Source organism: Amblyomma mixtum, chromosome 8 (assembly GCF_055824585.1).
Source record: "Amblyomma mixtum isolate Tamu chromosome 8, ASM5582458v1, whole genome shotgun sequence".
NCBI classification, from domain to species: domain Eukaryota; kingdom Metazoa; phylum Arthropoda; class Arachnida; order Ixodida; family Ixodidae; genus Amblyomma; species Amblyomma mixtum.
The window spans coordinates 78,988,658-79,004,047 of NC_143019.1; the positions used below are offsets into that span (position 1 = coordinate 78,988,658).

Sequence of the window (15,390 nt, forward strand, 5' to 3'; positions counted from 1 at the left end):
CGTTGGTTTTCACGTTTGTCGCAGCTTCTGTTACAACTTCTCTGTGTGCCTGCGTAAGCTTTTTTTGCAATTCATCAACGGCCATATTCGGACCCATAGGTGCTGTAGCAGGTAACCACTGAGCTCTGTATCTCGGTTGCTGTCTAAAGCCTGGGTTGGTCATAACCCGGTGAACAGGTTGCGATGACGTCAAATGGTTGCCTGCCTTCTCCCGACCAATCATTAATCTAATTGCCACCTTCCACGGTGGCAGATTGCTCACAATCCTTGGCCAGGTAAAAACGATGGGCGGTTGTGGTAACGTAAAAAATCACGTTACCTCTCTCATTTAATCAGCTTATTTCGTGACAGCAGACATTTGGGTTGTTTTGGTGTCACGAGAACTGTAATGATAGCACATTAAAAAACAGAATAAAGTTCACAGCGTAATCTCCTTTGTGAGTATAGGGAGCAGTCTAGAAGGCACCTGATCCGCTCTCGTTATTATGGAGTAGACTAAATTTGTTATGCATCATATCGAAAAAAATCTGTAGAAATGCAAAAGACGAACGGTACTTCGTTTCTGTCATTTCCAACCCTCATTCTTTATTGCGCCAAAGTTTTTGCGCGGTTTAGGATGGAAAGAGTTGAAGGCAGCGCTACTTCCAAGAAGAGAAGACAACGAATGGACATGGTTTGACAGTGAAAGGGGTCTGGCGTAAAAATGTGCACAACGAAGTTATGCAAATAATGTAAGAGGTGGCTTAGGCTCTTTCCAAGCGCTTAACTCCAACCTAGATTTATGCGGAAAAAGGCTTTTAAGAATCTCACGCTTTGTTCAAGAGCCAGGAAACCGTTCAGTGGTTCTGCTAGATATTAAAGGGCAAAGGAGGGCTTGAAGAATAAGGTGAGCTAATGAACTTTCGGTAAAGGAAGCGTTTAGATTTCTGGGCCTTTCAAAGTTTTACTAAGCCGACAGGTGTTAAAGGAAAAATTAAGGGTTCTATCCAAAGATTCATCATAAAGTGGGGAACATGTGCTCAGTCAGTGTGCAAAAAAGATTAGTGTTCGTTGACAATAGTGCAAGTTGTTGCAGGTGCAGCTGCTTGCATGTAGTCGTCGTCCGTTCGGCGTGCAAAGTTGCAGCGACAGACGCCTAATCTCTTCTCTTTGTGGTCTTGTTGCTGGTCTCCGTCGTCTATCTGCATGCGGGGTGATAGGCTGTTCCACTTCACAGCTTCCGTCTTTTCTCGCTCGGTCTTTGGCGGCCAGCTCCCTAGGAAAAGGTCGCGAGTATGTGTATTTGGGAAGGGCGTAGACATGGCATACACAGTTAAAATATCACGCAATATTTGCACTATGCAGCGTGAAGTACTTCATTAAAAAATGTAACGCACAGCAAGCCACTCTGCTGGCGACCCCCAATAACGATGTCTTCCCTCCTTCATCCTCTCGCAGTGTTCCTCTGTTAGGTGATATAATCGATGTAACTTCACTAAGCGATAAGTGGACTATGAGGAACACCGTAGTGGAGGGCTTCGGATTACTTTACACTATACGTGCTTTTTAACGTGCGCAGAAAGCGCGCAGCCAGGGAGTATTTGCGTTCGCCTACCATCAAAATGCGACCCCCAGGGCCGAGATTCAATCCTTGACCTTGGGCGACCTTCAGTAGCCGAACACCTCAAACACTTAGCGCTAAGGCACTTCCCATTTACTCACTAAGCGAACGCGGTTTTATAAAACGCATATGAAAGCTCTTCTGCGCTTTTTTTTAATATGCTATGACGTATGCACCTTTGGCGCGCAAGACACTAGTGCATACAAAGCTTGAATTACCGTTACTCCTTATCCAACAGCTGTCTTCGGTACGCAAGCGCCGCTGCAAGCAAGCACATCACACTCTTGCCTGTGCTTACCTCCTCCTCATGCTGCCAATTCGGCTGCACTGGCGCCCTCTCTACAATCCCCAAGACGGAAGAAATATTTCTATCTTTTTTTATTTTAACAGAATCTTTTACCTTTTGCTATCTTTCCAACCAACGATACCTGATTCAAGCCACCCCTATGGCGTACAGTGGCCACGCCTATACTGTTAATATCGGTCCCAAGCAAACGTTGGTGGTTCCACATAAGTTCGAGTTGAAGCCTCTTTTACATTTATTTCATCAGGAACGAGGCTCATTTAGCCTTTTTTAGGAGGGACACACCTTTACAGCCCTTTTATGCCTTTATTTATGCAAATTATGTGGCCCATGTTTTAATTACTGGATCAGTCAGCTCGTCGTTCTTCCTCCAAGCTTTTATGGGAAGCACAGGTTCCAGTTACTTCATGGCATGTTCCACATAGAACTAGGTCAGTTGAAACAGCGCCGCTTGATCCTTTTTCGTTCCCGCGGAAACATGCGGACCTGCGAATAGTTTTACGAGGGGCCCTTTCGTTTGCAGGCATTCATGCCAGCACGGAAGAGTCGCGGGGCTGGTTTCCTGCCTTGCGCGTCTTCAAGCGACACTTCCGCGATTAGCCAAGGAAATTACGCGCCTTGGCATTTAGCTAAAAAGCACGTCATTCTTCATGAGGTGGCACGTGGCTGCGGCGGCTATATGCCGGACGCGGAGATGCACATACAAAGGAGAAAGGAAGCGAGCATCACGCGATGAGGGCAAGGACTCCTGTGTGCAGAGGGTGTTGTGAATGGTACCGGTTAGAGAAACCAACTGAAGAGGACGCGTACACCGACTGGCCCAAGAAGCTACGATTCTACAAGTGTCGTGAATGTTTGCTTGTTGTGCTGAAAATTAGTTTTGAAGAAAATTAATGACGCACTAACTGTCTCACTTGTCTCGGTGGACACCCGAACCGCTCCATTTGTGAAGGGACAAAGGAGGGAGTAAAAGAAGAAGAGGAGAAAGAGCTACCGTAGTAGTGGTTTCCGGAATATGTTTTTCTTTTTAGCCGAGCCCTGGTTTCAAGACTGTGCCTAACCTGCAGTGGCTGTGGCGGCTTTGTATTAAAACTTCACTGCTTACGCGAAGTGTAGGGCGGAGCTCGTAAAGTGACCGCCCTAACAGATTTATTTGTGAAGCCATTAAAATGGGGCTTAAAAGCATTGAACATCATTCTAGATAGAGTTTGCGTGCTTAGCCCGTATTTAGAGGATATCTAGGCTTTAATTGAAACCCTTCGGTCGAGAAGGTCGAGAAGTAACAGTCGAGATCAATTCTTTGAATTTTTTTTGTGTTATCTGTGTGACTTTACTTGTGTAACTGAGTTTTCTGTTGTATATTTCCGTAAACATTTTTTTTTTCATTTCATCATCTGCATGATCGATAGTCTTCTGCTTCATCACCGCCAAAATACCACGTGTGGGGAGGTGTGAGCCGCTCCGATGGAAGGGACCCAACAATCGTTAAATTTAGCAACCTTATATTTAAAGTTGCTGGTTCAAGTGACTTCGCTGAACGACCTTGTATATTCTAATTGCTATAGTTCTAAACTTAGAGAGTGGATTACATTCTGCCCATATTTCATTCACAATGCGCGTTTACCGTATGTGTATGCTTGTTTTCGGCACAAGTCTTTTGTGTTGACCAACGACGTTCACTGCCGATGCACCTCGGAGTCGGCAGGGATGTGGCGAGACAACAGGACACCGCAGCCGCACTTACAACTCGTGATAACAAGCGGCGCGTACATATTGGCAGTACCTTTTTACTTTTTGCTTCGACATTTGCCGCAGTCCGGGACAAAACAGTCATACCCATAAGACACTTGTGTCGCGTACTACAATGCAGCTTTCCAGCTTTTGTTATACCTACGGAAACACGCACTTCACTTGTGGATACCCAGCTGGAGGTTTTTCCGCGCTTCGGATTAATTACCTACAGGAGAATGACAACAGTGAAGTGTGGCGTGTAGTGCACGGTTTTGGAGGGTATTTCTCGCTCTCCTACCTGCTAGTCAGAAAAAGTTGGAAGCACACAAACTCAAATTCGTTTGATTCGAGGAAAACAAGAAGCTCTTGTTTCTGCGAGCATGTCGATATTGTCAGTTGTGATGGAAAACTCCAGGGTGTTTCACGTAAGCTTGACACAATTTAAAATAAGAACTGGTTTTTTTACTTACAAGAGCGCTTTTTTCGGCATTGCTTTGTCAGCAATGTATTAAACCTGAATACTGCTAAAACGTGCTAACTAGTAGGCTGGTTCAATGGCATAGAATAGTTAACTTTTTAACTATTACTGTTAGTCTCCTTAGATATTGATATGCGCGTAGCCCACCGTAAGTAATATGCATATCAGTTTTTACAATTTTAAAGCGCGGTTGCCCTCGACGGTCTGGCCCAACAAATTTTGGCTGTTTCGTCCAGTTACGTGCACTGGAGAGGTTGCTTTGTCTACAAGCTTCTCGAAAGTACATGCATTTTGGCGCATTCTTGCCGATATTTGCTGGGCCACAGCGGCGAGGGTAAGGGAGTTTTCAAAATTCTAAAAACCGATATAGATACTACTTACGTACGTTGGGCTACACGCCTCTCAATAATTAAGGAGCCTAGGAGTTATTGTTGAAAAGTTGACTATTCAATATTAGTTAACCAGCCTGCTATTTAGCACATCTTACCTATAATCTGATGCACTACAGCGCTGACAAAGCTCTGCCGAATAAAAGCGGTCTTCTAACTCATAAAGCATATTTTTAAAAATTTTGTGAAGTTTTAGGTGAAATCTACTGTATTGAAGTTTTACTGACACGCATAATTTATCACATCAGGGGAAAAATTCCCAGTTTCGCCTCCGCTATTTTGCTAATATAAATAGGTTTGCCGGTTGGTTTAACGCTCATGAAGCAACAACCGCGCGAGAAAGTAAGATGTCGGCCCTTGACTTCGTTTCGTTTACACCGTGTCTCTGTTTTAATGCGCTGTGGCCGATTGATGCTTTTCGTCGCCTCCTGACGGGAGCTTGCAAAATGACAGTCGAATGCGCCGATGTTTCATGCACTGCAAGATCCTTCGATAAAAAAATGATAGCACAATTTTTTGTCTCTTGCTGGCCGTCCTTGACACTTTCATACTTAATCGTATTTATCCACGTTCTCCAGTTACTCTTTGTTGCTTTCACCTTTCAGCTACATAATACACTAAACGTCGATAAAAGCATATAATCATGCGTAACCAATATAATATTTAAAATATTGACGAATATCGTAATTTGCTCTATAGCAACGTTTCTGAAACGTAGCATTACTTTCTCAACTCGCTCATCTACAGCTCCGCTACAGGACCGGCGCATTAGAATTCATTATTTTCGCGTATTCAATTACGTAAGCTGCCATTAAGAAGTGGAACGCACTACCGTAGCATATAAATACAATACAAGCATAAATTACTGCCATGATTTTTCTAGGACACTAAAATAGCGCATTTTGATTAATATATAACTGCTAACGCGGCTCTTTATTGTTGAAGTTATATTTTTGTTTTTTTTTTTTGCTTGATCAGTTTTATAGAGTGATTTATAATAGGAACCTTTCTCACAACTCTTACACGAGTTCTGAGGTTCCGCCTGCATACTCACTGCGAAGTAATTCATTATTTTGCAAATAAAGATTTGGTCTGTATCCAGCATGTCTGTTTGGCCCAGTGAGTGGGCGTGACGCATGGCAAGTCTAGTCGTGGTTTTAATTTGCCACGAAAGAGGATCAGAACTGCAGGTAATGAGCCAGACACGGCCACCTAACGGTTGATAATGAACGTGATTCAACGAATGATAACCAACTGTGTGCAATAGACTGCTCGGCAAATAGTGATCATCAATGCAGCAAAAAACAGTTACACAAGATCGCGGTTTCTCAAGCAGCAGAAAAGTTCGAATGATCATACGTGCAATTGGTAAGAAATAAGCGCGAAGGACGTTCAAAGATAAAATCGGCAGGAAGGGCGGTGCATCTCTAGAGTGTCTCAGTGTAGGACGGAAGAAGGTTGGCATATGAGTGCAGGAAGGGTTTTAATAATACTGTAAATAGGATCAATCTCCCATTTTAAATGTGGCGACAGCCTGATTAAGCACTGTTAGGGTAGTTGTTTTTTGTTCGAAAACAAAGAAAAGGGGCTGAAAGCATGTTTTCTTTTGATATGATTCAGAGAACATTCTAGAAAAGTACACTCTGTGGGTGCATTATCGCTGCTTGTTAAAGTTGGAGCAGCATCAGTTGTTTTCCTTCTAGTAAGGTCTAATATTGAAAGGATAGAAGAGCTGACAGTTGTTTTCTTCTTTCCAATTACATTGTCAAGACACCGACGTCTAGCCTCACGAGAGGTCTGCGAAGGAAGTGCTTATATTGAGCAAAACATTGTGTCGAACTAGGTGCATTTCAAAATACGATGGTAAACCACACGGATATCAGGCTGATAACTAGGGCAGATTACCGGACCCTTCCCAAAAGCAAGAAGGGAAGAATGGGGAAGGAGTATGAAAGAAACGGCTTTAAGCACAGAACTCATTTTAGAGTTGTGACTGCGCGACAAAAGTCTTTAGAGTTTCTGAAAATGCTGTTATTTAGTTTTTGAGCATTGTTTTCTCGGTAAGCTCCTAGTTATTACTCTGTATAATTTACAAATGGAACTAAGATAATTCTATTTGGTCAGTAACGGTTTTCTTAGTAAGTGAATTTTTCTTTCTAACATGTGCGGAAATTGAGTCACGATGTAATGCTTTATTTCGTAAGAACTATAAAAAGCCAATTTAATTTTATTTCCCAAGAAAAGACATCTTCCTGGAAGCGAGCCAGCAAGATTCGCAACAGTGTCTTTATTATTTAATTAAAGATATTTCTCAAAATGGCAAAAAATAAAAAAATAAATATTAAATGACCGCACCATACACGACAAGCAATTATTAAACAATTTAGGCAGTATAGTGGTTCGTATTGTAAACTGACTACGAAAAAAAATACTTGAGTTTTTGGATCACGGCCAGGAATATTGGTTAAAGAAAGTGGATATACGTTAAGTTATTATTTCCTCTTTAGCCACCGTAAAACGTGTCCTGGTCCAGTATCAACGCAAAATTCGGACCTGACTGATTGCGCTTTAAAATGATCGATGGCAGAGCAAACTTTCATGGGAATAAAAACTTATGGCGAGATACAAGCGGCATTCAAAAAAGTAGAACTTACCGATGCCGCTGTCTATACAGTGCACACTACAAGCCATACAGCAGCGCCACGGAGCGCTGATCGAAGTTCATTCGCGGCGCAAGGAAGGGTAAAGTGTTTTTCCTGCGACTGAAAGATTACTACCTAAAGTAAGCGTGTTATCTGGGCTAAAATTCAAACCTGGCTCTCTCGTCCAGTCAAAATACATAAAAAAATTATAGCTGCTAAAAGCCTTGCACGTAGCCCACAACAACTATGCGTGGCTTCAAGAAAGTTCGCAAGAGCCTGCGCCGGCTCATTACTTGGGAATGTCCGTGTCTTTCCACAAGCTCATGACATCACTTCCACTTGTTTTTTCTTCAATCCTACGCTGCAGCCGTTTAATCTGGTCTTCTGAGAAATGATTGCGCCAGTCGCCGACGGTTCCTTTGCGAACGAATTCGCCTGTCATTGGCTTCTCCCAACAGTCTGGCCCTACGGTCTCCTTCATTAACTCGGCCCACTTGGGCAACTTCTTGCCCGGCAGAGATTCTACACCACCAAGGATGTTCTTCATGCTGTCGTTTATGCACCCCTTCATGCTTTTTACGCTGATATTATTCAGTACGTTCTCCAAACGAGACTCATCGCTCCGCAGCCTCTGGCCAAACTCTTCACCGATGAAGTCGGCAACCCTCAGCACCCAGCTTCTGATGTCCTTCTTGAGCTGTTCGTAGGTCACAAAGAGAACGTTCGGGTCTTTTCTGTGCTCGTACCATGAAAGAAGGTGGTCGAAGTAGTCACCAAAATCGACCTTACCTTCCAAAAACATTTCAAAAAACTGATCGAATGTGCCGTCTCGAAAGTGATAATCTGGCATGTCCCTTGTGTGGTAGAAGAAAGACACACAGCAGTCATAGGGGTTCCTCGTCACGTAGATGTACTTGGAGTCACTGCCGTATGGCTGGAAACGAAAGGGCATGTGAGTCTTGATGGGCCCCGGACGTTTCATCTCTTCAACCGCTTCGGCTCCTTGGGCTTCCAGGAAAGGCATCTCAATCATGGAGGCGAGCACGTTTCGTGGAGGGGGCCGGTTATTGATTATATTGTAAACTATGTGCTGCATCCACGTGGTGCCACACTTGGGGTAACTAACGATAAAGAGGTCTCCCGGCTGCGCCTTATAGGCAAGTGCTGAGCGAACAGATTGCACAGGAAAGCTCTTGCTGAGGTAGAAGCCATCAACTTCGTGGTACTGAGAGTCAGCCATCCTATTTTACAGGAGCCACGACCTTCAGCTGCATAGAACAAGCAATCAAAAGTGTCATTTGGCACCTGCTCTCTATTTTACAGTTCATAAAACAATGCTAGTTATTGAATACATCATCCGGAGAATGACAGAAACCGAACAAAAATCTTTATATTCTGTCATAAGGACACTTACGTGGCACTATACTCAGTTCGTCTTGAGTGATCCTCCACCCTATTCTTAATTTTAGATTTAGGCATCATTTAAATTTTCGTTAGGACGTTTGCAGCTTAGCTTTTCATCAGTGGCGAATGCTTTTGTGCAAACTGTACCGTTATATACGCGGACATTACATTACAGCAGCGAAGAAACAATCCGATCGAAACGTCGAACCATATAAATATGTTTCTTTTAATGAAACATTGACTTCGCTATATACTCTTTTATGCTGTACTGTACTTCATGCTCTCCCGATCCATTTTCTTCAATGGCTGCATTTAACGCTTCAAGGAAAGTTTTCTGAAAATTTCCGCTCCACTTGCCAACATGGGCTTTAACTGGAGATTCGCAGACGAAGCATCTCTAAACCACTTCGACGCGACAAGCCTCTGCGCCCCAGCCTTCATTTCTCAACCTGGAGTCGGTATCAACAATGCAAGAAACCGCCTGGACTTGGTTCATCCCAGTGACACCGGACTGGTTGAAAATTTGGGAACCAACAACTTCTACGGGACAAGCATTGACGCGGCCCTTAGTCGTTATGAGGAAGGGCTAAAGTTTATTGACAACGCAAGGCCAAAATTCGGGGTAGTGTATGTCACATTAGGTTGGTTTATGGTTTATGAGGTTTAACGTCCCAAAGCGACTAAGGCTATGAGAGACGCCGTAGTGGAGGGCTCCGGAAATTTCGACCACCTAGCGTTCTTTAACGTGCACTGACATCGTACAGTACACGGGCCTCTAGAATTTCTCCTCCAAAAAAATTCGACCGCCGCGGCCGGGTCGAACCCGCGTCTTTCGGGTCAGCAGCCGAGCACCATAACCACTGAGCCACAGCAACGGCTTTTTTTTCTTTATTGCATGGAAGAACTTCCGTAGAAAGGAGGAAAACTTCAATCAGACTGGTTGAGCCACAGCAACGGCGTATGTCACATTAGTATTGCCGCGGGCTTCTAATCACCGACGAGGTTCCGGAAAGACGCGGATGGTGGATAAATTCCACCAACGCACCTGCAAGTTAAACTGTAGGCTCGTCGAACTGTGCGCTCAAAGCAAAAATATGTTCTACATGTATTACTCCCTGGAGGCATTCCCCTCGACGAGGGTGCTAGACGCTGATGGGGTGCACCCGAGTTTTGGAGGCGTTTCGGTGCTCGCCTGGAATACCTTTAAACTTATCCTCAGTGCCCGACGGCACTGCTTAGCCCTGTGGCAAGATCACCTCAGAGCCTCAGAGAAGATCCTCCAGCCCACCTTGCAGCACAGCACCCGAATAGCTTCCAGCTATTTTTAGGTCACAAACAAAACCAATCATGATGCGAATTCTACTGGTTGTGTTTCTGCTGGCTTTGTTAGAGTGCATTATATTTACTATTCATCAGTTGCAAACTTTAGGAATATTTTGAAGATTTGCTGTAAATTTATCTAGAAATTTCTCTATTGTTAAATTTTTTATCTTGTATAAATATTATACTGCCTCGAACTGCAGAAACGCAGAGGCTCTGTGTGGCACCTTGCCTTTACCTCTGCCCCCAGCACGGAGATAATCCGTGTCACAATAAAAGTGATTGGCCCTGCATACTTCACAAAACTAAAGAGGCGGGTACTGCAAAGAATTGGCAAAGTCAACCACTATTATGATGATGTTCTGGAATCGACGGCAAGCCGGCGTGAGCATCGTGATCATCTGCTACATCACTGTTGCTTTTAGGTTTTCTAAAAAGCAATCTGCCACTGAAAAGTGTAGTTGCTACGGGAACGCTGTTTGAGTAAGCTAGGGTGTCTGCTCATGAAACTGCCCCCATTGAGTGCACGCCGGAATTCATTAGCGCAATGGTGAAGCACAGGTTCAAAATGTACACTCGTGAAATGAGCACATTTTCATGGGAGTTTCAACTTTGCCATTCTCGGCTCAAGCTGCCGACACAAGCGATATACGACTAATTATAACCTTAAATCGATGGAGCGTCACTACCAGTTCTTAGGCAGCGTACGAGGCAACACGAGACACGACAGGTACATATGCATGGACGAGAGAACGTCTGATGCTGCAGTTTAAAAAGAACTATAATCACAGGGCATAGCGCTGCAGTAATCATCTGCGAATATTAAAACCTTTGTGACAACGATCCTTACAAGACGTGCAGCGAGTATAATTCCCGTCGTGGGCAAGGTAAACAAAACTTAAGACTGGAGCAGTACATAACCGACCATACCCGTTTTTCTATTAAAGTCGCTTGCACCGCACGTCTCATAAGTGGAATTAATATAAGCGGCCCAGTAGTCTAAGCAGCCGCCGGCTGAAATGCCACAGGAATTCTAGAACGTAACAGAACCAAACGCATGAATGCTGCCTCCAGCGCGCGATCATGTGGCAGCGAGTGATAAATTTCTTTAATGTGGAGTGAAAATAGCCAGAGCAGACCACGGTTCAACAATTGACTCCAATGGTTTCAAATGAAGGGGGTCCTCTGTTTTCACGGTCTTGTGTTTGCTTTGCAGCAGTACCGCAAAGATATCTGCCAGCTGCCATTTTCGGTGACTATGACCCGCAACGACCACTCCATTTAGTGTGTTGGCTGTGAAGAACATGCGCACACCAGTTGGCATGTAGAGGGTCACTAATAAAATACCGTGCTGTATAACAGAGCAAGAATAAAGCGGGGAGGTCAACCGCGAGAAAGTACCAATTTGCTAACCTAAACTGGAGGAAAGGGATGGTGGCATATAAAGGTTAAGAATAAAAACCACAGAAGTCAGGGCTTTGTGTGCGAAGAAATCATAGGCGCTCGCTTAGGTTCAATACCCACAGAAATCGTAGCAGTGACAGACTGATAATACTGTAAAACAACGTAACCACTGAAACAACATGAGAGGACAATGTTTCAATTCTCTATAGCCTGAATGAGCATCTCAAGAGCTTCTTCTAAAAAAACTACGGAATGAATAATGCAAGTTTATGGTATTGAGAAACACGCCGTCTTTAGCTTCCATTCTCTAAAAATCTTGTACAATTTTGAAAGTTTTGTTGTTTAAAAGGGCTACGATTGGAGATAGTGGGAAATGATCAGCTCGAATGCACTAAGCAAACCTCAACGAGCTTTCTTACGGTTGCAGAGCAGTTTTAGTCGCCGCAAAGAATATTCTGCAGTGTTTGTATGAGGGCTAGTTGGTTTGTGTTATTGAAGCACAATACTCGTAATTTTTAGCGCAACACATAAATGGGACAGGACAGGCGCTTGTCTGTCTTGCCCCCTTTGTGTGTAGCCCTATATAGTATTCCGCCTTCAAAAAAGGAGAATATTCTATATTCAATGACAGAGTGTCCGCATTACACATGTTCAACACTTATCTCATGGAACGACGTATTAATTCAGCACGAATCCGTGGAACAGGAGCTGCGCATACTCTTTGCCATCTGGGAATCCCAAAATGCACTATAATCCGTAATATTGCGCGGACTCATATCGGCGCCCGCACGTGGCAATTGACGTTAGAGGTATTTCCAAAGGGCAGCTGATAATGTTCTTCCAGGCGAAAAAGAAATCGGTGAGAGAACGCGATAAGCTCCACTGTTTGCTCACCACATCATCTTTTTTTTTTCTGTTTGCAACAAAGACACAGCCCAGAAGGTGTCCTAGTCGCTCTTGGCAGGCCAAGCATTAAAGGCTAGCAAAAGTCGCTAGAGCCACCCGAGGAAAACAACCTTTCTTTAATTACCACTTGCGCATTTTAATGGGAGAATAACAGCAGCCTTTGTCGTGGTTTTGCATAACGCTTAATATTATGGAGGCAAGAGGAAGCGTTGCACTTGCTTTTTGATAAAGTGGTAACAGCCAACATAACTTTTGGGCCTCTCTTTGTTTTCGAGAAGATGGAAGTTCTTTTTTTTTGTGGGTGAATGAAGCGATGAGGAATATGCGGATTTCGGGTAGGCGTATCCCGCACGAACATATCAGCTCCCAATTCTGTAAAGGACGGCTGCTTGCATCTTGTTGACTCAGCCGAAGAGACTCTGAACGGTAGAGAACACGTAGAGGCAATAACGAATTTGGCTGATCGTAGACCTCACAGACTGTTAAAACCGCATTAGCCCGCCATTAGTAGGAACTGTACACGGTGGTTCCTATTTCTTAAGACGGCAATTCGTGCTCTGAAAAAAAAAAACTGCGGGTCTAAAAGACCGTTAATACGTTCTGTTCCGTATGGAGACATAATTCCAGGTCACAGTCAACCTTCTTAAGGCCTGGTTTTTGTCACTATAACTATCATCATCAGTGAAAATACATGCACAAAAACAGAAGCCCCTGCCTTTGCTTTCCAATTATTGAGGGCGGTCCTGCGCTGAACGACTGAGCCTCCTTCGCACTCTATATGTACGGGGGTGCTAAGTTAACGTCACACTCTTCGTAGTAGAACTATAATTGCTTCCGAGAGATAACACACAGCACACTGAGGCGCTTCCATGCTTTTCAGACACTATTTACCTGAAAAAAAAAGCCGGGATCCTTCTGTGATGTCCGACCACTAACTCTGCGGAGGATATCTTGATAATCGCCCGACGTAAGCTAGATGCCAGCGGATGTCACGCGGCTGCCACTACCTATTGTGACGAAAAGAGATTAGATTCTTCGGCAGCGATAACGTCTTAAAAGGGAGAAAGATCATAGTGCTGCCTGAGAGACGAAGTACATGATATTTGTGGATATATTGCGTTTCCCCCTATAGGATGATCAGTGATGGACTAATAGGCGAGTTGAAGCTTTTTGCGCTTTATGACTTTTCATTTAACGCTTGACTTACCTTTTTGCTTTTTACGTCCACTGTTGCGGCAGTCCGTGACAAAACAGTCATACCCATGAGACACTGCTGTCGCGTACAACGTAGAAGCTTTTCAGATTTTGTTATACTGACGGAAACACGCACTTTACGCGTGGATAACCAGCCGGAGGTTGCTCCGCTCTTTGGATTATTGCCTGGAGGAGAATGTCAAGAGTGAAGTGTGACACTTAGTGAACGGCGTTAGAGGCTATTTCTCATTCTCCTTCCTGCTATAGAGAAAAAATTGCAAACAGACAAACTCAAGTTCGGTCGATTCGAGGAAAACATTCTAAGAAGTTCTTCTCTCTGCGAGCATGACGACATTGTCAGTCGTGATCGAAAGCGCATGGGTGTTTCACCTAGGACTTTAAATATTTTTTTTAAAAATAGGTTTTTTGATTTAGGACAGTGCTTTTTTCGGCATTGAATTATGAGCAATATAGTACATCTGCATACAGCTAAAACATGCTAACTGGTGGGCTGGTTAAATGATACTGAATAGTTAACATTTAACTATTACAGTTAGCCTTCCTAGATTTTGAGATCCGCGTAGCCCACCGTAAGGAATATCCGTATCAGTTTTTACTGTTCTGAAAACGCGGTTAACCTCGGTGCTGTAGCAAAAGAAATTTTGGCTATTTAGACGACTTACGTGCACTGGAGAGATTACTTTGTCTACGAGCTTCTCGAAAGCGCATGTATTTTGGCGCGATGTTGCCAATATTTGTTGGGCCACAGCGCCGAGGGTAAGTGCGTTTTCAAAATTCGAAAAACTGCTATATATATCGCTGACGGTGGCCTATACAACCCTCAATAATTGAGGAGCCTAACAGTTAGAGTTAAAAAGTTAACTATTCTATATTAGGCATCTATTCTGCTATTCGCACATAATAGCTATATTCTGATGCACGACACTTATGACACAAGGCGGCTGTGGCGTGAGCAGCACGGACGGCACTCCCACTTACCTGGCTATCCGGCTCTTTCTTGTGCAGTACCACTGGCCTCGTGTGAGCAACGTCGAACTTCAGCGCATGGAAATCGGTGAACCGCATCGACAGTTATCGGCACGCCTGCGCACAAGCTACGCCTGGATAAGCTGTGACGTCAACGCATTTGCATCTATAAAACGTGACGACTGACCGGACGACTTTTTACAAGGCGGCTGTGGCGTGAGCAGCACGGACGGCACTCCCACTTACCTGGCTATCCGGCTCTTTCTTGTGCAGTACCACTGGCCTCGTGTGAGCAACGTCGAACTTCAGCGCATGGAAATCGGTGAACCGCATCGACAGTTATCGGCACGCCTGCGCACAAGCTACGCCTGGATAAGCTGTGACGTCAACGCATTTGCATCTATAAAACGTGACGACTGACCGGACGACTTTTTACAAGGCGGCTGTGGCGTGAGCAGCACGGACGGCACTCCCACTTACCTGGCTATCCGGCTCTTTCTTGTGCAGGTTGGTGCTTTGAAAATTGTGACATAACCGCTCGTTCTGTACTTTAAAGCTGCTGCGCCACTGCTGCCATTTTTTGCATGAAACTGTATTTGCATTGAAACCGCGTTCCTCGTGCAATCATGCCAAATAAGGATTTGCTAAGTGCGTTTGAAGATCTGAAGAATGAAATTAAAGGTGACTTGAAAGCTTTCAAAGAATCCCTTGAGCGGGACATCCGCTCAGAACTCAGAGACATAAAAAGCAGCCTGAACTTCATAAGCGAGAAGTACGATGAAATGAAAGATGACCTTAAGAAATCACTTGATGAAAATGAGCATCTGCGAAAGACAAATGAAGCATTGCAAGAGCGATGTGACTGGCTAACAACTCAGACTAAAATCTGCGAGGCACGCTTGGTGCAATGTGAACAATATTCAAGAAATGCTAACATAGAAATCAAAGGTATACCCGTTGAACCGGAGGAGGATCTAGCGGAAATCATGGGAAAAATCGGTAACGTTATTGGCGAAGAAATCTCGGCCTCA

At 44.2% G+C, this 15,390-nt stretch overlaps 1 protein-coding gene across 2 annotated transcripts; it reads right to left on the reverse strand.

The window, feature by feature from the left end:
- Nucleotides 1-875: 875 nt before the first annotated feature.
- Nucleotides 876-13,126, reverse strand: LOC149333130 (sulfotransferase ssu-1-like). Of its 2 annotated transcripts, XM_089558568.1 has the most exons (3): nt 13,070-13,126; nt 7,438-8,412; nt 876-1,255 (listed from the first exon to the last, which is right to left on the reverse strand). In XM_089558568.1, exons 2-3 carry the CDS (start codon nt 8,382-8,384, stop codon nt 1,024-1,026), a joined length of 1,179 nt encoding a protein of 392 aa, XP_089414694.1. In that variant the 5' UTR covers nt 8,385-8,412; nt 13,070-13,126; the 3' UTR covers nt 876-1,023. The 2 variants fall into 2 exon arrangements, with proteins under 2 accessions (XP_089414694.1, XP_089414695.1); XM_089558569.1 differs by lacking the exon at nt 876-1,255 and having other exon boundaries at nt 4,894-8,412.
- Between the last annotated feature and the right edge of the window lie 2,264 nt (nt 13,127-15,390).

Excerpts from the sequence above, each read along its gene's own strand:
- LOC149333130 (XM_089558568.1), bottom strand. The coding sequence starts at position 8,384 with ATGGCTGACTCTCAGTACCACGAAGTTGATGGCTTCTACCTCAGCAAG. Across the intron at positions 1,256-7,437 it reads AAAGACACGGACATTCCCAA|GGAGCTGGCCGCCAAAGACC; the intron begins GTAATGAGCCGG and ends ACCTTTTCCTAG.